Source organism: Psilocybe cubensis, chromosome 11, assembly GCF_017499595.1.
Source record: "Psilocybe cubensis strain MGC-MH-2018 chromosome 11, whole genome shotgun sequence".
NCBI lineage: Eukaryota > Fungi > Basidiomycota > Agaricomycetes > Agaricales > Agrocybaceae > Psilocybe > Psilocybe cubensis.
Window position 1 is genome coordinate 1875015 of NC_063009.1, and position 21198 is coordinate 1896212.

The window sequence follows — 21198 nt, forward strand, 5'->3', positions numbered from 1 at the left end:
ACGAAGGTCCAAGGATCTTGTAAATCTTTTCGTCCATAATATTTTCCAGATTCATTTGGACTAATAATTAGATGAAAATATTTCTAGTAATCCCATCGAAGGCGTGAAATACTTTCGACCGACTGTAATTGTTTTTTTCCTTGGTTTCATGACAAAAATGACCTGAGACGCTGTATCACGGTTACTTGGATTGGCGTGTGAGCTCTACGCTGGAGTGTCTCCACCTTTGAGCTATCCGACGTTAAAATGCCGCCCTTAGTGGGCAAGGACAGATACCGGCCATAATTCCACCGGTATGTTAATAGGGTCTATTATTAGACATGTACAATCTAACACTTCGACGTTGAGTTTCTGCCGTTAATGCCAGGTCAGCCAGTTGCCACCCGTAATCTTTGAACTTGAATTCCAAGATATATCACATATAATTATAGTGTATTATAGTGTATATGTCAGAGAGCGCCCAAACCCAGAAAGGGCAATGAGCATTCTGCGCTTGTGGACTTCCATACACGATCGAAAGAATCCGCAGGAGTCAGAGTACGCCACCCATCAAAGTATGAGCGCTTGACGAAGTATCGACGTCAACTTGCCCTTTTAGGAACAATAACCAACTACAATATGACGAATCGGTGTATCATATAGTCCTGACCGTGAGCAAAGGTCTACTCCCAGTCAACCAGTTTATCATCATCAGGTACGGCTACCTGGATCTGATCAATCAATCTAAGTTCAAAAAATACTATAATAGGTTAAGACATTTTTTATTTTGCTTACCTGCTCCTTGCGTAGTGAAAATCTTTTGAGCTGAAACACCTTGGGCACATTGTCAAACATGAGAAACGATTAAATGGGAATGTGATTGAACTGGTAATACAGGGCATAGTAATAATGGGAACCCAGATTTTGTTTTCTATTTCTACACGAGAGAAAGGTGGAAGGACGAAAGAAAAAGATTTTTTCTCGGGATGCGCTCCCCTTTGACTTATTGGTTAAGATCCTCCAGTCAGTCATCATCCATAAGCCCAACCCGAGGGAAGGCTAAATAACTCTTTAGGCGGAGATCTTAGCCCTGAGGAGATTCTTGAGGGTTTCACCGTCTTCGGCGAACTTCTTGATACCCTCGTGGAGCTTATCAAAGGCCATTTGGTCTTGAAGAAGAGCCCATCGGAACTCGGGCTCATTGTCGATGAAGCTAACCTTTGGGATAGGGTCGGCTTGGGCGGCTATAAGCAGTTCCGACAATTACCATCAACGGAACAGTCACGAATATCGGCCCGGAACGGGACTCACCAGCGTTAGAGTCGAGTTTCTTGGGAACAGGGTCGGTGGACTTCTTGAGTTCCTCAAGAAGGGAGGGGGCGATGGTGAGGAAATCGACACCAGCAAGGGCCTTGATCTCTCCAACCTGGAAGCATATTTTAATCAATATTGTATAAACAATGATAATAATTGGGCGCACATTTCGGAAAGAAGCCCCCATGACAATAGTCTTGTAGTGGTGTTGCTTGTAGTAGTTGAAGATCTTCTTCACAGATTTGACACCAGGATCCTCATCACCTTCATAGTTCTTGCCGGTGGATTTCTTGTACCAATCGAGGATCTGGTTTCGATTTATGAGCGTACCCATTCCATTATTCAAAGGGTCAACTTACACGTCCGACAAAGGGTGAGATCAGAGTAACACCGGCTTCAGCACAGGCAACGGCTTGTCCAAAGCCGAAGAGAAGTGTGAGATTGCAGTGGATACCGTCGTCACGCTCGAGTTCGCGAGCGGCCTGGATACCTTCCCAGGTGGATGCGATTTTAATAAGAACTCGCTCCTTTTTGATGCCAACAGACTCGTAGAGAGCGATGAGCTCCTTGGCCTATATCTGTGATCAGAGCCATGTCATTTAGCGATACAAAGGATCGAACCTTGGCCTTGGTGCCCTCTTTATCGAAAGAAAGGCGGGCATCGACTTCAGTGGAAACACGTCCGGGAATGATAGCAAGAATTTCCTTGCCGAATTCGACAAGCTGGTGGTATTATAGTCAGTCAAATGATGTGAAACATAGCTTGGAATGAACCCACAAGGCGGTCAATGGCAGCGTTTGTCTGATCGTCAATGCTTCCGCCTTTCGACTTTCCATACTGCACGGCAGCATCGATGAGACGAGCGTATCCAGGCTTGTTGGCGGCAGCCAAGATAAGCGATGGATTAGTGGTGGCATCCTATACACATTTAGACATCTTAGAGTTACGCTCAAGGCGATGGTCGATAAATTTTACCTGGGGCTTGTAAACATCGATGGCTACATCGATGAGATGAGCAACGGCGGGGATCTATAACATTGAAGTGCTCACTTTCGAAGTCGCCAGAGTCGGAGACAACAACGGTGCCAGTTGCTTTGAGCTGTTCAAGGGAAGTGGCCATGATGGTGGTTTGGAGGAAAGAATGAAGGTTGTTTTCGTTCGATGAGATGGTCAATTATATTGGGCTCAGATTACGGAGCGGGATGATGCAGTGATTATGTCAGCCTCTATGATCAAATGGTGACGAGGTTACTCCGAAATCGGTTTTGTCGGGAGGGTACACAGTTTACTCTGTTCAGGGGGAACGACAGATGTTAGGGGCCATGGAGAAATCGAAACTCTTCTGAGCGTGTTTGCGCAATATTCAGCCTTTATCTTCAGGGAAAAGAGATACATACCTGGCCTCAGACACTGGCGAAGTACACAATACGCGCTTACAGCGCTGAAGGCATCCCGTGATGCAACGTGCTTGGCACCGATTTGTTGAGTAAGAACGTTCGATAACCTCCCATAGAATCCCACAAACGCAGGTAGAAAGTTCCATATCTGTACCGATAATGCGACAATCTTGTCAAGGTGATGCCGGATACCAAGGCGCGCTGGTGTACTTCCCGGATCCGCTTACTTTAGCCCATGGGATGCCCTGAGATGCCCGATACTCTGACTGACCGGCTATAACAATGGCTTGTTAGAAACCTCAGTAGGTAAAGTTTGGTGGGATTTATTCCTGATGCGTATTCTGTGCCACGGCACAGCAATCTGGTTGAAATGTGAGTGAAGACCTCGTTAGGAAAGATTAATGATTAAACTCTTGAATTCCTCGAGAATAGAAAATAATTGCCAGCATAAGCTCCAATGAATGCGTCTAGGTGGCGATGATCTGAAAGCTACAGCAAGGAGTTCGCCTTGATGGTTGTAGTTTGACACTTCGTAAAGTGTCATATCGTTTCAAACTCAATGAGAAATAACCTCCAGAATAACCTGAATATACAAGTCCATTGGTTAGCAAATGAATAAATCCTTGATCCATATGACGTTTTGATTATCTTACAGGTTTAGTAGTCTTGCGGCAGACAGTCCTCCTGTTAGAAATCGCGTTGTTATGGTACAGTATTGCCTACAAAAGTTCGTAATTGAAAGAGGTATTGGCCTGGGGAACGTTTCGGTCGGTAGCGTATAATGTTTTCTGCCTACACTTTAAATTTTGAATCCAATAGTCTCAGTGATCGGGACATGTTTCATTTGACATGAATCAAAGGCAACACACCCACCTATTGACATACTGACAGAGCTTCAACTTGACTCAGGCCCAAAATCTCGCATGCGTCTAGAATGGCAGTAAACGGTGTTTACAATCGTTTATGGGATCATCCAGGCCAATAGCTGGCTGGTCCTAGTGTTTCCTTAAAAGAAAAAAGAACTGAATAAAATAGATAATGGGAGATTAGATTATTTCATACCTTCTCAGGAGTTTGCAGGAGAAGTATTTAGGCGCAATGCAAGCGCACTGGTGACTTGTCTTGGAACGCGTTCACGGAAAAGCCCGAATGAACCCAACGCGACACAGCGCGTGACTCGCGGTTTGACTGTATCCCAGCCGGATGTGTTAGACAGAAGAAAGTAATGTACTCAGTACGATGATGGAATCGACTCCGTTGTAGTGTATGCTACCTGTTAGACAGAAGAAAGTAATGTACTATCTAATCGTGAGCATACTGTGTGAAGTAATAAGGGTGTAGGATAATAGTCCTCACCTCAGTACGATGATGGAATCGACTGAGGGAGGGGTTTTGTTTGTACGGTGTAGAAATACTGGAAAATTTGGGAGAACAAAAATATAAACAAACATTGGATGCAGTCGGTTGATCGAACTGCTTTTTATGGCAGGCGTTATAGGCGCCTGCGATGCGCGTTACTGGACGCCAAGCGTCCTGCGCTTTTCGTGAGGGCACGCTTCGACTCACGCGTCCCTCCAACACTCCTCCGACGCGTTAGGCGGTATCGTTAGGCCGAACGAGTGGGTCGCTTGCGTCACAGAGTCTCATGGCGACACAATGTCTCCAGTGAGCGGTGCGGCCGAGAGGTTTTGTAAGGATGTCGGCAATATTCTCAGAGCTGGCCACATATTCGATGCGCACGTCACCATCCGCAACTTTCTCCCGTACGTAGTGCTCCCTCACGTCGATGTGTTTGACTAGGGCAGTCCCGGAGTTGTTGTTGGCGATGTGGCGCGCGGCGTCGTTGTCTCCTCGTAGCACCAAGGGGCGTGGCACCGGAAAGCCCGTCTCCTCCAGCGAGGAGGCTACCCACATGACACCTGTAATTACCCTGCTTATATATAAAACCCTTGCACTGCAATAAAATGCTCCATACATGGCAGCAGGCACTTGCTGCATGGATAATCTATTATCCATTTACTTAGTCTGCCTATCAATTATCCATTCCGTTATCCAAGAGCCTTGTTATCCATTATCCATTCCCGTGTGCGCCATTAACAATTGTTTCTATCCATTGTCCGCCGTATCATCCAAAGGGTACATTATCCATAGCCCCGCTTCATGATCCAACAGCCGTTATCCATTTCTGTGCGCGCCATTAATAATCTATTCCATCCATTGTCCGCTGTATTATCCAAAGGGTACATTATCCATAGCCCCGCTTCATAATCCAACAGCCGTTATCCATGTCTGTGCACCCCATTAATAATCGATTCCATCCATAGTCCGCCCTCTTATCCAAAGGGTATATTATCCATATACCCCTGAATTATCCAACTGCCCACTATCAATTTCCATGCAAACCATTCATGACCCGCTCTATCCATCATCTGTATTCTTATCCATGGGTCATTTCCCCCTTTCATACCACGATATTCATTGCCCTGCGATTATCCAAGAGCCGTTTATCCACTCCCCTGCGCCTTATTCAACACTATCTTCCAAGAAAACAATTACAATTCCAAGAAAACATACACTATAAATATACAGAATCACTAAAAGGATGTCAAGATGTACAAGGTACGTTCTGTCTGCATCAGCTGGATGCGAGCGCAATAAAAAGCTCAAGAGAATTGAAAAAAACAGTCTGAATGTCCAAGATCACGTGTCAAAAACAAATGCCAGCGCATCACGCCTCAAGCCTTCGCTTTCTTTGTTCTTTTTTCCTTCCCAGTTTCCTCCGCCGCCTTCCTCTTGTTGTTCAGTTTCGCCTTTTGGAAGGTGTTGAAGGTGTTGAGTAGGTCACTTACTGCTAATTCCCAGAGACCATCCGAGGCTTGAGCCGAGTACCACCACTTTAACCCAACCATCACTGTCAACAGCCCATTGGGTCCACCTTTCCGTAACGAAGCCATTGAATCTTTTGCCTTCGCAGTCTCGAACGACAACGGAAGGGAATTCGGGGTTTTGGTTTGACGCCACGCCGGCTGTATGGAGTTCCACCAGGTCATCCATGACTTCTGAAATTCGTCTTGACGGATAGCTGGGATAGCGGTGTATTTGCGGGATGAGGAAAGCCATTTCCCGAGGGCTGTTGGTCTGCCTTTCGCGGGGAGCCTCAACTGCAACGGTAATCAGTATCTTTATCTGCTTTTGTGCATGATCCGGGACTCACAGAACTCGTATCCATCTCAGCAATTTCCATTCTCTCGAAACTCTCCCATGCGCGCACACATTCCTGCCATTTTTCTACCTCGATATCTTTGAATAGATATTCACTCGCTGCCAACAGCCATGCTGTGGTCTGTGGAGCATCCTTCGAAGCTGCTGCCTTTCTGTTACGACTACGCGTTGCACTGGCGTCCAAGTTCTCGCTTTTGTCTGGAGCCGCAGTCAAAGGTGCATGCATGCCACTCTCGGGAATAATTGGATCGTTTACTGCATGGTTGGATAGAACTCCAGCTGAGTTTGTGGCGCTGAGCACTGGCGCTGACGTCTGGGCAGGGACTATGGTGTGAGGTGCTGAGATGGAATGGTTTGGGTCCAATAGCATCGGTGCGTTTGCCTGTCCTGCCATCATATCCTGACTTTGTAACATTTGGCCATGTAAACCAGGAAGCGTCACTGTGTTGTTTGTGTTGAGGGCAAGTGCGGTTCCCATCATGTTTGGATCCGCTGCGTACTGTTGCAGGGCCAGGTCAATTCTATCCCATTCCTCTTCTGAAAAGTTCAAGGTAAGTCCATCGCCCCTATTCGCATCACCCGCTTGTAGCCGCATCATATCCTGGCCTACAGCAGCTGTCAACTGGTCTATGTCTTGGCCACCAACTCCATCCGTCATAGAAATGGCAGCACCATAAGGCAAGAACGCAGCAACTGGATTTGGGGCCACCTTGGCCTGTTGAGGTAGAGGATTGGCAGGCGGAAGGAAGTTTTGTGCCTCAATGGTAGCGTGGGTAGCACCATTTGTAGCTGGGTAACAAGGTGGGCTTGGACTTGCCACACTTTGAGTCGGTTGCACCTGAGCTGGTTGGACTGTGCTTTGTGTCATGACAGGAGCCTGAGCAAAGCCGATGGCCACCGCCGGCGCCGCTGTCATAGAGGCCATTGCAGTCTGTTGTGCGGCCTCAGGGGGAGTATGAGCTGCAGTTATGGTGTTTGGAATAGGGCCAGAAAGCTGAGCGGCACTTCCCATGTGAGCATTGGTTGATGAGATGGGTACTGATGCAGCTGTATAAGTTGGATGGAAGGGCACCTGATTGATAGCAATTGGAAGGCCAGAAAGCTGAGCGACACTGCCCATGTGAGCATGGGTTGATGAGGTGGGGACCAACGCAGCTGGGTCGGGCACCTGATTGACAGCGATTGGAAGTGCATTGCTCTGAATCTCTGGTTGTGTAGTCACAGGGGGAGTTGTTTCCGACAAGACATTTTCTTGCCCTGCGTCGCCGGTTTCAACTTTGCTGGTACTGGCAACTTGGTTCTCTTCTGGCTTTGCCTTTGAGCTATTGAGAGTTTGTCGGTCGCGATCCTCTTGCGCTAAAGAAAATGGTTGATTAGGTCACTATGTGTTAGAAATACAGATAAATTGCTCACAGAAAACATTGTATAAAAAAAGTCTGAACGGCGATAGCACATGTTGGTAAAAATGTTCATTCGCAATAGAAAACAGTTGTTCATATTTGTCTCGACCGTTGTGGACAGCGACAGTACGAATTTTGCCTTGATCAGCAGGCTCAGGTCCTCCAGCAATTACTGTGAAAACCCATCCGGTACGACTGCTCATTTCATCTATAAACGCTTGGATAGTTTCCGGCAATGTCAAGAGATTACTAACTTTGTATCAGTAAGACTTTAGCACAAAGAATAGATCACTTACATTGCGCATTCTTCTGGAGACATGACTTCCGGCATGTCAGGAATTTGTCCCTTCAGCTCCTTGAGCTTTGCCAACTCGGCACGAATTTCCGCCTTTACCTCATCAGACTCGTCATTCCAGGCCTCCCCGGTGCACTTGTTGATGATTGCAATTCGGTGACCTTCAGGATTGGTGCGGAGAGCCTCTATTACTCGTGGCCTAATGCGTTCATCATAATATTTCTTGGAATACAAATTTGTTTCCGAGAGAAGTCGGGGAGCGTTGTTGCCACCAATAACAATGGTCGGACCTCGCCGATGTTGGGTGCCGGCCCCACGATTATTAAACCAATTAACAATTTGCTGTTACAAATATGACCTCGTCAAAGAAACTCATACACTAAGTATGAATTGTGCTTACGTTTTTCCGCAACTTAACCCATTCTGCATGAGAAAGTTCGGTTTTCGTTTGAGGCAAAACAACAGGTGCATTTTTCTTTTTCTTCTTCTTTTTTGGAACAGTCATTGGTCTAACTTCAGCCTCAGGCGTAGGCCACAAGACAAAAAATTCTTGGTATATTTTTGTCCAAAAATTGGGGGTGGTTTTTGTACGCTGGGACGCCTGGAACTCAGGAACCTTGGCGGATAGAAACTCAATTTGTTCGGGAGTCCCCCACGGTAGCGGCGGCATTTTGATCTAAGTATAGCAGTTGTTCTAAGAATAAATGAATGTCAAATTGTTTGTTTTTTAAGCGCACGCAAACTCACCTCAAATAACAGAGTTAGACTTAAGGTCCAGAAAATGCAGTAAGACCTTCTAGCTACTTCTTCGATTTGACGGCAATAGCTTGCTTACATTATTGAGAGATTCACCGCAATTTACCGTGTAACTGTACAGTTGCTGATGCTTCTTTGGACTCTGCATATAAAGATGCTCCTATCTGCCGCAATCTTATCCTTAACTCCCTACTCGCAAAAAAAACCTCTCACAAAATGGCTCAACAAAGTACACCTCCCCCAACTCTCCCTAATTCTACCGTCCCTCCCTCTACCGCCCCTGCAAGCCGTATAATGTCTACCCGTGTTGGCGACGTTATCAATCTCCTTCTTGCACTAAACAATGCTGGTACGTGCCCATTTTTGAGTTTCATGTTAATTTCAACTTGTTTACATTTAATCAGGATTAGAAGTTGTTCGTACACCCGATGGCGTTGATCATGCTTCAGGGTTGGAAAACCTTGCCATGGGGGAGCTTATCTTGATTCTCCAAATCATGGGCATTCATGTCAAGGGTAATCGCGCTACTGCTGCACCCCCTCCTCCTTCTGATAGTAAGTCATCTTCGACTCCCTTTAACCTAATGTTTTATTTAATTGGACTGTAGGCCGTGATCCCTTGGTCCAAGAGATTGAACAGATGGTTATTTCATCTGCTCGTCGTCAGGCTATTAATCTTTTCTTTAGGCTTACCAATGGGCCGTTGAGTAAGTGAACACTGTTCATACTATCATGCTCAGCACAATCTAATTAATTTTAGCCGTCCCACCTGTCATTCTTGAAGAGTTATCATCAACTGTGGCTCCCCCTCCTTCGTCTGTTGAACCACAGGCCACCGTCACTGATCCTGCCCTACTTCCTCCAAAGTCCCAGTCTGCCTCCGACACTGTCATGCCCAAAGGCTTTGTGTGCATGTCCTGCAACACGTATAACCCTATTCGCCCATCTGAAAAGCCAGTCTACGTTGTGTTTTGTGGTACAGATGTGGGGGTCTTTGACCATTGGTATGTTCCACATTCTTTTGAGATTGCATTTTGCTCAATTTAACACATATTTAACAGGAAAGATGCTCAGAGCCTTGTTTCTGGCATATCTCATGCTTGCCATTGTCGTTATAATAGTCGCGAGGAGGGTGAGAGGGCGTTCCAAGCTGCTTTGACTGCCGGAAAGGTTCGCATACTTGGTAATCCTATTGCTGCGCCTGGAGCTATTGTCTCTTCCTTGTCCCCAAATGCCCCCAATGGCACCTCTGGCTCCTCCAGCGAGGCCTCTAGTAGCTCGGATTAATGAGTAGACTTACTCCACCCTCGGGGTTTTTCCTTTTCCGTTCAATATCGTGTAGACAGCACCATTTGTCACCGCGTATGAAAAGTTTCCCCGCACTTTTAGTAGCACCACTTGTATCTCTTGTACATCTCATTTTGATTTCTTGTCTGTGTTTCCGAATATATCTTGAACTTGTGCTGCTCTCCATATCCGTGTGAATGAAATCTTCAATAATCAAATAAAATATTATTGAATGTCTCTTTTGTAGAGTCATTATATTATGCCATGTACCCCCATGCACCGTAGCTTCAATGTCGAACGATATACAATGATGTTTGTACTATATTAAAAGTCCAATAGAAGTAATAACCCTATTGCGAAACCTTTTGAAATTCAAAGGATTTAGCATTGTAGTTGCGTTCAACGAATTCAAGGTCTTCCATTGCAGTCAATTCAATCTCTTGCAACCAAGATTGTGTCTTCTCTAGCAGTTTTGCAAGAGCGACTGTCTTATTCCACTCTGGGCCAACTCCTGAACACATATATATATGGTTTTTATATCGGGAAATTGGCCCAAGAAAGTGCTCTATCTTGTCAACCGATTCCGATAATTCGTGCATGTCTTGATTGCTGATAAACTGGAGGCAGATTGCCTCAGTATGTGCAATAGGATCCGATTTGATAAAGGTGTTGAAGCGCCGGTAGACTCGAAGAACTTCGTCCAACCAAGTGGCCGCCGGTGGCTTTGACTTGGAGACAGGCTCTTGTTCAACAGCCTGTGCTTTACGTGCCGTTTCAATTCTAGAAATGAAGATTAATTCAATCTATAGAGATTATGCACATTCATAATCAGCAGGAATACCTTTTTTGTTGGATGCGAGCATATTTTCTTCTGCGACGTCGGTTTATGCTATCCTTGCATCTAAAAAACATTATAAAACATGTTTGTAACCAGATTTATGGGAGGAAAACAACTGAATGCTACTTCTCATAATATTTCTTGCTCTTCTGCCTATTTGCGGCAAGTTTCTCAGCTTCAGAAAAATACTTGCGCTGTCGTCCCATTGGTAAAGGTGAAAGCCAGGTAGCGATTTATTAGAAACTTTGCATTACTTACACGCCATTTCAGGGCTTCGTCTGACTTTTTTAACTACCAGGTAAACCCCCCCTCCAAAGGGTACCAATTGAAACATTGAATTAATCTACACTCAACTCTCGTCATCCAGAGCTTTACAACCATCTGTGCCGATGTTCTATGGTTTTTGAACTCTGCAAGATAAGTTTTCAGGCTATGTCTAGACTGGGATTGAAAATGTAAAATAATAATAGAAGACCTTACCGTCATCCATTTGTTCGTTGGCTATCAATGGCTGGCAGCACCCTAATGTCAACCTTCAGCTTCATTATCCATTTACTAGTCCTTTATTGATTGGGACTTACTTTACCGTCATCCATTCATTCAATTGTTATCCATGAGTTGTTTGCAACACTCTTGTCCTCGTTGTCCATTTCCTTGCCTGTTATTGATCAATTATTTTTGCTGACTCGCTGCTTATAAGTTGGGATGAACGCCACAAAACTCATCTGCATCACCTTTGACCTGCCCATAGACACCACTATCGCGTTTATCAGCAACTCACAACCAATGGCCAAGGTTAAGCAAAGACGCCGTCGTACAGATAATTTCAAAGGTCCATCGGTGAGTAGACTTGAGCCTGATTGTTATAAAATGTGATCATTTTTACTAAATTGTCGTTCAAATTTGTAGGCAGTCACAATAGAGCCCGGCATTAGACCAGTTACATTGGATACGAAGTCCAAACAAGACAAATTTCTCGCCGATGCTGGCCCATATTATCGCCAGGCCAAGTCTAAGGGAGAAAAGGAAGAGTTTCTTCACGAAATCAGCCAACTTTGGTTTAGAATTTGGCCGGAGGATCCGTTGAATACGGCAGACATTGATTTTGCACGTCACAGACAAAAGAATATTATGAAGGTGAAAGTTGTGTTTATATTTTTGTATGCCGCTAACTAACGTCTATATGTTACAGAAAATCAGAACAAGGCTGTTACTCCTCGGTGCCTTTGGGATTGTGGAAGGAGATACGTTGTGGAGGGACTTTATTGCTGCCAAAATGCACGAGCTCCATCCTGACAAGCTACCCTCTGTCTGATCTAGCCACTGTTTTGTTCGGCTTAATGTACCTACTACATAGTGGTCCAGATTTTAAATTTGCACAAATTATACTCTAGTGACACTCAACCATTTTGTATGCATTACGGCCTTCTGACATGGTCGTCAACTTCTCTGTTACACCATCCCATTGTTTCGCACAACGGTCACCTATATCACGTCGTATATCTGCCTGTTTCTTTGCATAAGCAATCTTACCAGAATTGATAGCTTGTGCATCTCGGTTAGGTACATCCGTCGAGTCGATGATATCCTGTGCACGAGAATCCCACTGAGCGGCTTGCCAAGCAAAAAAAGCAATAACACGGCGCATCTCCTCTGCTAATAATACACACTCCTCTTGCCAGCGATGTGCGCGTGCACGGGCTTTGCACCATTCGATACGAAGAGCTGGACACTAGCATTTGTTTGCATTCAATTAGGTAAGGTAAAGACAACACACCTGCCTGTGTACACTTTTCGGCGTCTTCGCCCATACCGTGTACCTTCCATATCCAGGACAGTTTCTTGCGGCCTTCACTTCCAGAGTCGTCCATAGAGCTCAGTCCTCTAACATCAGTGTCCAGCAGTGGACGAAGGATATCACGCCACGTGTAGTATACCGTTGGCGTTGAAAGCAAATCAAGAGCTTGATACGCAACATTGTATCGCGCTGTTGCAAATTTAATCTTTTCTTCAACAGCTGCGAGCAACGTCAAGCTTCTTGTCTGCATACGCTGTCCTCGTGAGTGTCGCTTTTTTGAGTTTAGCATATGTGAGCGAAGGAGTAAGAAAGCACGGAGGTTGTTGAGGCAATCTTCAGCCTGGGCATATCGGTACTGCGATTCGCATTTTAGCAATATGTGGGATGAAAATCGGATGGTTTCTGTGTTGTAGGAAGGCAAATATAGCTTGATATCCTGTACCGCTACTGGTGTCTCAGCCTGCAAGTTTTCGCGCGCACGCAGAGCTGCAACTGCAGGCATATAAAGGTGCTGTATATTTATCCAAGCATCAATGCGTCGTTTTAATGAGTTTGATCGTTCGAGAATTTTAGTCTGTTGGATGTTCGTAGAATGGGCTCCAAGTTTGGAGATGTCAAGCGCAAGTCGTGCTCTAGTCTTGTTTGTAACCATGTAAAAAATAGCCTATAAACGACGTACTGTGATTCCTCAAGCTGTAAGCCCTGTGATATCAAGACACTCGGAGTTACTTCCTCATGTAAAGTAGTCATCTCTCCGCGTTTTAATGCATCTGAGTCCTCACGAGCTAATTGAAGACGAACATCGGATTCCTTGACAGAACCTAGCAATGCACCATAAACAATAGAACAAGAATCAGAAAAATACACGTACTATTCTTCGGAATCACATAGGGATTCGGTTGACTGGAGTCCTTTTCCCATGTCAAACACATCTGGGTCCATTCCGACGTCGATTCTTCTGGCAATGCAGCGTCAAACTCAATGAACGCCTCGACCTGTTCTTGTCGCTCTTGAATAGCTTCCTTCGCTTTCCGTAAAAATGTTTCAACTAAAGTGCTTGTCAATATATGTGCATAGATTGCAGAATATTACGACGTACCAATCGTGATAATTTTTCGCCAGTTATAATCTCCAAAATGGTCATCCAATGTGTCGTTCCGAGACCCTGGCCCCATTTCCTTTGTGCTGCTGGCTATACCGTTTGCCGTTGCCCATCCTCTCTCTGGTGCCTCCCCATCTGTGCGCCCAACTCCCGGAGTATAGTTGAAAGAGAAAGACGTTTGGCATTTCTGAATATGAGCAGCAAGGTGGAATTTTGGTACGAGGTAGACAATGGAGAGATTTGATGGATCGGAGAGCACATTCTTAGGATATAATTGGCACCTTTTCATGAGATTGATCCACCATTGGCAGGCAATGTCGTAGGAGACAACAAGACGGAGTAAAAGTGTGGCTGCGATTGTTGATAAGAAGAAATAATCCATATTAACGTATCTACGGCATCATGTGAGTCATGTTGACATGCAAGCATGTGACTGAAGACCTTACCTTTCACCCTTTTGTAAGTCTCCTACTGCCACGGGTCGCTTCATGTCGTGTCGACTACATTCGGCTGTACCAAGTCCACTTGCTGCTGTCCCATGTCCACCTCGTGAGTTAGCCGATTTGATAGCATCGTGGTTATTGCATGAGCTCTTTTCATCTGCAACTTGACCATCGTAGTTTGCCAAGTAGTTTTTGAATTTGCAACTCTCAACCATATAGGCATATCCATGATTAAGCCCAGGGTCTCGCTCATCTGTAGATACGTTCATTCGCTTCAAACGAAAGTTGGCATCAATAGCTATAAAAAGAGAATAAAGCCATCTATTTTTGGACGTGACAATCAGACCCAATTGCCAGTGGACAACACCAACGAGTAAAAATTGGTACGTACTGTTCTGATTCTGGCCTCTCCTTCCAATTGTCGGGTAGATTGATGCCCGGGTGGGGACATGCAGGACATAGAACAGCACATTCACCCTCTTTAGTCCCATTAACACCGGTCTCAGAGTGACCTCGACCCATCCGTTTGAGGAGACGTACATGACGCCACTCACGTATGATCCTCAAGAAGACAGGATATCTGTCCTACATATTGAATATTAAAGATAGCAGGATAATAGAAGAAATGGAAGAGCTCACTGGTGGTGCCTTTGTGCCGGTGTTGTCTGTCAACCGTGATAATGTAGAGTAATACTCGTATCCCGAGACCTTCGAGTTAAATGAAAGGAGCTGAAAGTGTTCCAGCACATCAAATGTAGCCGCTGTTTTGGGATCGCCTACTGTAGAAGGAAATAAGCGGGCGCGAAGAAGTTGGATGGGCTTGGATGGTGCAGAAGGGCACCCGCAGTAGTCTAAGGCAATTTCATGGATTCCTGTACGCGCAATGACCACAAATTCGTCGTTGAAAGCTACCATTGGTATAGGACAGTCATCATGTCCCAGCTGCACTCGCATTCCAAGTTTCTTGAGGCTGGTCCTGCGAAAGTAATGTCCAGTCCAGACCTGCAAATTTGTCAATAATTCAGTATCATCATAGCCAACCCCACTCGCCTCGATTCTATGAAATGGGTTGACCGAATGAGACCGGAGAACACAAGCGAGACACAACAGAGATCCGCTCCAACAGTCTTTGCAGCGAAACGCGCCTGCTTCGAGGTCCGAAATACACCCAATTTCAGAGCATTTCTGGAGATTTGCCTGCCCACCAATACCCTCCAGCCGGAGAAACTCTTCAACGTAGGTGTCAATATGCGGAGTCCAGAAGTGGATGGGATGTGTCTAATCGAATATGTGAGTGGTAGGTGCTGAAACACACATCTATTAGAGCAGGAAACTGTACGTACCGATTGTGTTTTTCGTTTTTTCTGTGGAACCTCTTCTTCAGGATCAGCTTGAACCTTATCTCCAGTCTTCAAGTTTGGCTTGAGATAATTCTTTAGCCCCAATGCCTCCAATTCGCATTCTGCCATTTCTTCCAACTCAAGATCACCATCAAAAATCCTATACGGAGATTCTTCGCTCAGCACCCAATCAAGTCGAGGAGTAGGCGATTCCACAGAGCCTAGAGGAGGGGGTGTGGGAAGCATAGGCTGAATTCCTTGCGGCAGCGGCATCCGTATGGTATGGTGCGTGCGTCCATGGTATTCAGTGTGAATGTCGCCAAACGATGCTGTTTTCGCGTCTCGTTCATCAGGAGAGATATATTCGTCATAATAAACCTTTTTCTTGCGATTCACTCGGCGTTTCATGTTGTAAGTTGAAAGAACCTGCGAGCTAAGTGTATACACAAAAGAGACAAGGAAGCTTTGAACAGAAACGTCATTTCCAAGGAGACTAGAAGCGGAAACAAGAGGATGTATAACTCATACTGATATGGATTATTAGCTCAGAGTGGTTGATGGATATTTTACAAGGAAATGGATAGACTTCAAACATTGATGGACAGTAAGGAAAGGTATCAATGACAGTGAATGATGGGAAATGTTACGGGGAACCAAATTAATAAGTGCCTGATCTTCACGGGTGACAAGCGGGATGGATTAACGGGAGGCCATGGATGACAAGGGCATTCAATAATCAACGTTGGTATGGATGGAGACTGCGCACTGCACGGGTGTCAAGAGTGATGGATAAGTAGAGGGGCAATGAATGATTAGGGCAATAAATGAGCGCGATGGATAATGAGAAGAGAAATGGATGTTGAGGGTGATGAATAATGAACGCACATATCGATAGGCGCCTGCACTACGCGGGTGTCAAGCCTGATGGATAATCAGAGAAATGGATGTCGAGGGCGATCAATAATGAATGTGGGAATGGATGAGGGGCAGCCTGTGCAATGGTGGAGGGCGATGGATAATAAGAAAGGCAGTTGATGTCGAGGATGATGAATAATGAACATAGATATCGATAGGCGCCTGCACTGTGCGGGTGTCAAGCCTGATGGATAATCAGAAAGGCAATGGATGTCGAGGGATATCAATAATGAACGTACATATTGATAGGCACCTGCACTGCGCGGGTGTCAAGCGTGATGGATAATCAGAAGGGCAATGGATGTTGAGGGAGATCAGGCTGATGGATAATTATATGGGCAACGGATGACAAGGGCAATGAATAATGAACGTACATATCGATAGGCGCCTGCACTGCGCGGGTGTCAAGTGTGATGGATAATCGGAAGGGAAATGGATGTCAAGGGAGATCAGGCTGATGGATAATCATATGGGCAACGGATGACAAGGGCAATGGATAATGAACGTACATATCGATAGGCGGGTGCACTGCGCGGATGTCCAGCGTGATGGATAATCAGAAGGGCAATGGATGTTGAGGCCCATGGATGACATACTAGTTATGGATTACGAAGGGGTATGAATGACAGCGTGGGTATTGAATAATGGCTCAGCAGTTTGGGGAATACTATGGATAAAGTTCTAATGTATCTATCATAAAGGCGTTGGATAATTATTGATGGGGAATGCATTGCCGTGGCTCATATATGAGGTATGCGCAAGGTCTTCTGGAGGTTGATATATAAGAACGACTGCTACGCCTCCACATGAGGTGCTGAGTGCCTCGGGATTGCGCTACATACTCCGCTTCGGTCGTTGACGTGGCTACCGTATGCTGATACCGAGCACTCCATGAAGTGGGACCGCCGCCCTGCATAACGACATATCCCGAGATGGATCTCCGCTTCTCCTTGTCCGCGGCGTAGTCGGCGTCAACGTAGGCAATGGGCACGTATGACGAGTGTTCGGGCCCACCATAAGTGAGCCGGAAGTGGCGGGTGGCCTTTAGATAGTGCAGGACGTGGGTGAGTGCTTTCCAGTGTTCAGGGCCCGGGTTGGACGAGAAACGAGAGAGACAGGCGACAGCGTACGATAGGTCAGGCCTGGACGCCATCTGTAGGTACATGACAGAGCCCAGAACCTCGCGGTATGGCTTGTCCTTCATGAAATGGTGCTCGTCTTCCGTGGAGGGGCCTTGGTTGCGTCTGAGGTCTAGTCCTTGAGGGAGCGGGGTGTACTTGGGGGAGCAGTCAGCAAAACCAAATCGGGAGAGCATTCTGTCAATGAATCCTTCTTGAGATATAGTGACTGTACCGGTGTTCTCGTCCCTTGCAATGTCTAGCCCGATGACGCTTCGTAGTTTGCCCAGATCCTTTAGCTCGAAATCCTTTCCCAGTTCCTTCACCGCTTCCTGATATCCCTCCTTGGTGGTGCTGAGTCCGGTGACGTCGTCTGTGTAGGTGCATGTAATAGTGTGTTCGCCGTCCACTACCCTTGCTCTTACAGATTGATCTGCCCGTGATTGGTAGTATCCCATGCTAGACATGGACTTGTTGAGGGTGTCAAACCAATTGCGGCCGCTATCTCCCACTCCGTAGAGGCTTTTGTCGAGTAGTGCAACAAGATCAAGCTCCTCCGATTCGTTGTCGGCAGAGTAGGTGGCATTGTCCACAATCTTGTGCACCTCTCCTCCATTGGGGACATATGCCACTAGTTCGTAGACGGGACCATTTGGGTTAGGGACAGAGACAGTCTCGCTGCATCGCTTGTACCCACGGAGAGAGGAGACTTTGTAGCCGTCTGGTTGTTCCATTAGGATTGGGATCTGGTTTGGTGCATTGAGATAGGCGCTGGCATAGTCAGCCTGCCAGAAAAACATCCTCGTGGTTGTTCCGGCCACCAGAATTGTTCTCACTGACTCGTATCTGACGGACGCGGCTCGAACTTCATTGAAATGTACGCCGGGGATGAGTGTATGGCCAAGGGCAACCAGTCTTGCCTTTCTCTTAGCAAGGTTGCCATCGCTGGTGAGTTTGACGGTGTATTTCCAGCCAGCGCGCATGATCCTTGCACCCTTGGGGCGTTCCACCAGTCGCCATACTTTCATCCGAGCCATCATCTCCATCTCTTTGTCCATTGGCTCACCCCACAGGTCAAGGCGTGTAGCGGCCTCCTTGAAGGAAAGCGGCGTCCACAGGTCATTATTGCCGTCGCCTATAGTGGCAGTGGACAGCGCCAGGTGTCCCGCATCGTTGGTGTCATCACCGGGAGGTTTTGGGTTCAGGCGAGCAGATGAACGGGAGGCGGGTGGATATTTGATGCGTGGACGGGAGGTCTTCTCGCGGTTGTCGTGCTCTTCAGCCTCTAGGGCAACATTAGATGACCCAGCAGTCGCAGTAACCGTGCCATCCGCCGTTGGAGCCTTGGAGTCTGAGCTAGTCGGTGGAGGGGAAGTGGGTTGCGAGGCATCCTTGTTGGGGGTTCCGGGGTTGTCGTCGTCCGCGGGGAGGCGAGTGCTAATAATAGCCTGATCGCGGTTGGTGCTGCTGTCAAAGGAGGTGTCCACCTCTTCCTCTGGTGGCTCCTGGTCAGTCGTACGATGTGGTGTGCCCTCCTCAAATACTACATCCCGCGAAACAAATATGCGCCCGCTGTCGCGTTCCAGTAGACGATATTCACCTATTCCAGCATATCCAACCATGATACACTTTACCGACCTCGGCGCCAGTTTCCCATTGTTGATGGCATCGGGGATCTTGGCGTACGCCACACACCCAAATGGGCGTAAGTGGGATACATCCGGCTTGATGCCAAACCAAAGTTCGAATGGGGTAGTGTCGGGGTGGCGGGATGTTGGCTGCATGTTAATAAGGTAGATAGCTGTGGCCGCAGCCTCCCCCCAATACGTCCCAGGAAGCTTCGCGTCGTGTAACATGGTTCGGACCCTGTCAAGGATGGTGCGGTGTCCGCGTTCAACCATACCGTTGGCAGCAGATGAATATGCGGGGATGAATTCGTGGGTTATGCCATGCTCGGATGTATATGATTCCCACTCCGAGTTCTTGAACTCCGTCCCATTGTCAGTGCGGACATAGACCAGTTTTCGCCCCGTCACGCGCTCACCACGTTTGTGGTATGTGGCAAGGCATTCAACGGTTGTCTCCATGGTCTTGTTCTCCAGGAAGAACCCCTCACGGTACTCTGACCCACAGTCAGCCGCCTGCAGCATATATTCCTTTCCTCCAGGTGTTCGCACAGTAGCTGGTCCCCATAAGTCCATCTCGGCACGTTTGTTGACCTCTGTTTCCGGTTCCACCATAGCGTCAAATGGTCGACGGGTTTGTTTACCAAATATGCAGTCTTCGCAACGTCCATCGCACTTTCCGTGTTCAATGTCAAGCCCCTTCACGATCTCCTTTGATGCCATGGTACGGATGGTGTCTTCAGCAACATGGCCAAGCCGCCTGTGCCATTGGGCGAGGTCCACGGGTCTGGTGAGGGATCGTGCGGATAGTGCCTTGGGGCAGACGGTATGTGAGAAGGTCAGCCTGAACATGTCCTCATTCCCCATCTCGTCTGACTCCATGACGGCGTTCCCTTCTGGCGTGATAAACGTGGCGCGGTTGTTTGCAAAGACAACCTGGTATCCCTGGCGCAGGAATTTTCCGATGGAGACGAGGTTGTGTTGTAGATTTGGGGTGTGCAGGGCGTCGCGAAATATTATGTTGGCAAGTTTCCCATTGTATACGATCCATTTAGATACTGATCCAATACCAGCAATGAAGAACTCTTCGCCAGTGGCCGTTGCACCCGACTCGTTGGAGCATTGTATCGGGGTGTAGTCGGAGAAGTCTTCCCTACGGGGGAAGAAGTGTGCACTTGCTGCAGAGTCGGCATACGTGACAAGGTTGCAGTCTGCGTCGGATTGTTGTGGGAGGTCTCCTTGGTGCCGGGTGGAAAAGGCATAGTATTTTGCAGGGTCGGAAATTGATGCGATGGCGCTTGCGGCTATGGGTTTTTGGACAGGTGTGGTGGTACTTGTGTTTTGCTTGTTGTTGTCCTTCCCACTCCTGTTCCCCCTCCACCAGTCCGGGTACTGGCCCTCCATCCCACCTCCTTCTCGGAAGCACTTGTCGGCAGTATGTCCAATGCGTCCGCACTTTGGGTTGGCGCACTTCAGATGGGGGTGCTTGACTTGGGCACGGGTTGACAGAGCTTGCGCTACAGGCGGGGTTGCAGGTTGCATGGACGTAATGAATTGTGCGTGTGCTATCAAACGTGCTATGACATCCGAAGAGTCCGTCTCTCCATGGAGGGAGCCCAGGAAGGGGAGCCATGATGCAGGCATGGATCGCATGACAATCATGCGGAACTTAGCATCTTTGATTTCAGCGCCCTGTGAGTTTGCGTAGTTCCACGCTGTCCTGAGCTTGCTGATGTGTTCTTCCATGTTGGCCCCTTCCTTGTATTTGATGTCGTTCAGGGCATTCTCCGCGGTAATGCATCCAAGGTCGGTCTTCGCATCTTTGATACTGGCAATGGATTTGTAGGTTTCGGCGGCCGTACCGTCCAGTTTGACACCAAGACCAATCGCGTTTTTGACGTTTAAGGTGATCAGACCTTGGGTCCATCCGTCTCGTTGTTTCCACTCGTCGAGTGATGGGTATTCCGAGCCCCAGTAGGCGGTGGGCGGCTGGGGCGGCTGCTTGGGGTCTGGCGGGCTTGGTTTTGGGATGGTGCCGTCGAGGTAGCCCAGGGTGCCGCGTTGGTTTGCTACAGCTCGGATTTTTGCTTTGAAGGCAATCCAGTTGGAGCCGTCATATTGTTCGGAGTCTGGGAGTATGAAGGGTGCGGCTGACGAGGACATGATGGGTTTAGAGTCTGTTGGGGTTGTCTGTTTCAGTGGGATCGATCGGGGCTGTAATCGTCAGTTATGGACGAACAGTTCTTGGTCGGGTCTGTAATCGTCAAGTGGGGACGAACAGTCGGTGTCGCTATCAGCGAAAAATTTTCTTTGGTTCGGGTTTGAGTGGACTCTTGTAGTACTGAGCAAAGTCTTAGGCTACGGGGCTC

At 47.3% G+C, this 21198-nt stretch overlaps 5 protein-coding genes across 5 annotated transcripts; 2 read left to right on the forward strand and 3 right to left on the reverse strand.

The window, feature by feature from the left end:
- Positions 1-1050: 1050 nt before the first annotated feature.
- Positions 1051-2414, reverse strand: JR316_0011695 (sedoheptulose-7-phosphate:D-glyceraldehyde-3- phosphate transaldolase; the record flags this gene model as incomplete). Its single annotated transcript, XM_047897340.1, has 8 exons — positions 1051-1223; positions 1291-1405; positions 1460-1600; positions 1653-1865; positions 1915-2016; positions 2072-2212; positions 2270-2292; positions 2345-2414. 8 exons carry the CDS (start codon positions 2412-2414, stop codon positions 1051-1053), a joined length of 978 nt encoding a protein of 325 aa, XP_047743749.1.
- Positions 2415-5426: 3012 nt separating this feature from the next.
- JR316_0011696 (uncharacterized protein) lies at positions 5427-8278 on the reverse strand (the record flags this gene model as incomplete). Its single annotated transcript, XM_047897341.1, has 5 exons — positions 5427-5852; positions 5906-7269; positions 7423-7562; positions 7610-7950; positions 8009-8278. 5 exons carry the CDS (start codon positions 8276-8278, stop codon positions 5427-5429), a joined length of 2541 nt encoding a protein of 846 aa, XP_047743750.1.
- Positions 8279-8580: 302 nt separating this feature from the next.
- On the forward strand, positions 8581-9650 carry JR316_0011697 (uncharacterized protein; the record flags this gene model as incomplete). Its single annotated transcript, XM_047897342.1, has 5 exons — positions 8581-8713; positions 8769-8918; positions 8972-9070; positions 9124-9367; positions 9425-9650. 5 exons carry the CDS (start codon positions 8581-8583, stop codon positions 9648-9650), a joined length of 852 nt encoding a protein of 283 aa, XP_047743751.1.
- Positions 9651-10000: 350 nt separating this feature from the next.
- Positions 10001-10694, reverse strand: JR316_0011698 (uncharacterized protein; the record flags this gene model as incomplete). Its single annotated transcript, XM_047897343.1, has 3 exons — positions 10001-10430; positions 10492-10551; positions 10615-10694. 3 exons carry the CDS (start codon positions 10692-10694, stop codon positions 10001-10003), a joined length of 570 nt encoding a protein of 189 aa, XP_047743752.1.
- Positions 10695-11274: 580 nt separating this feature from the next.
- On the forward strand, positions 11275-11803 carry JR316_0011699 (uncharacterized protein; the record flags this gene model as incomplete). The annotated part of the gene is made up of 3 exons (XM_047897344.1): positions 11275-11328; positions 11398-11625; positions 11681-11803. 3 exons carry the CDS (start codon positions 11275-11277, stop codon positions 11801-11803), a joined length of 405 nt encoding a protein of 134 aa, XP_047743753.1.
- Positions 11804-21198: the final 9395 nt, after the last annotated feature.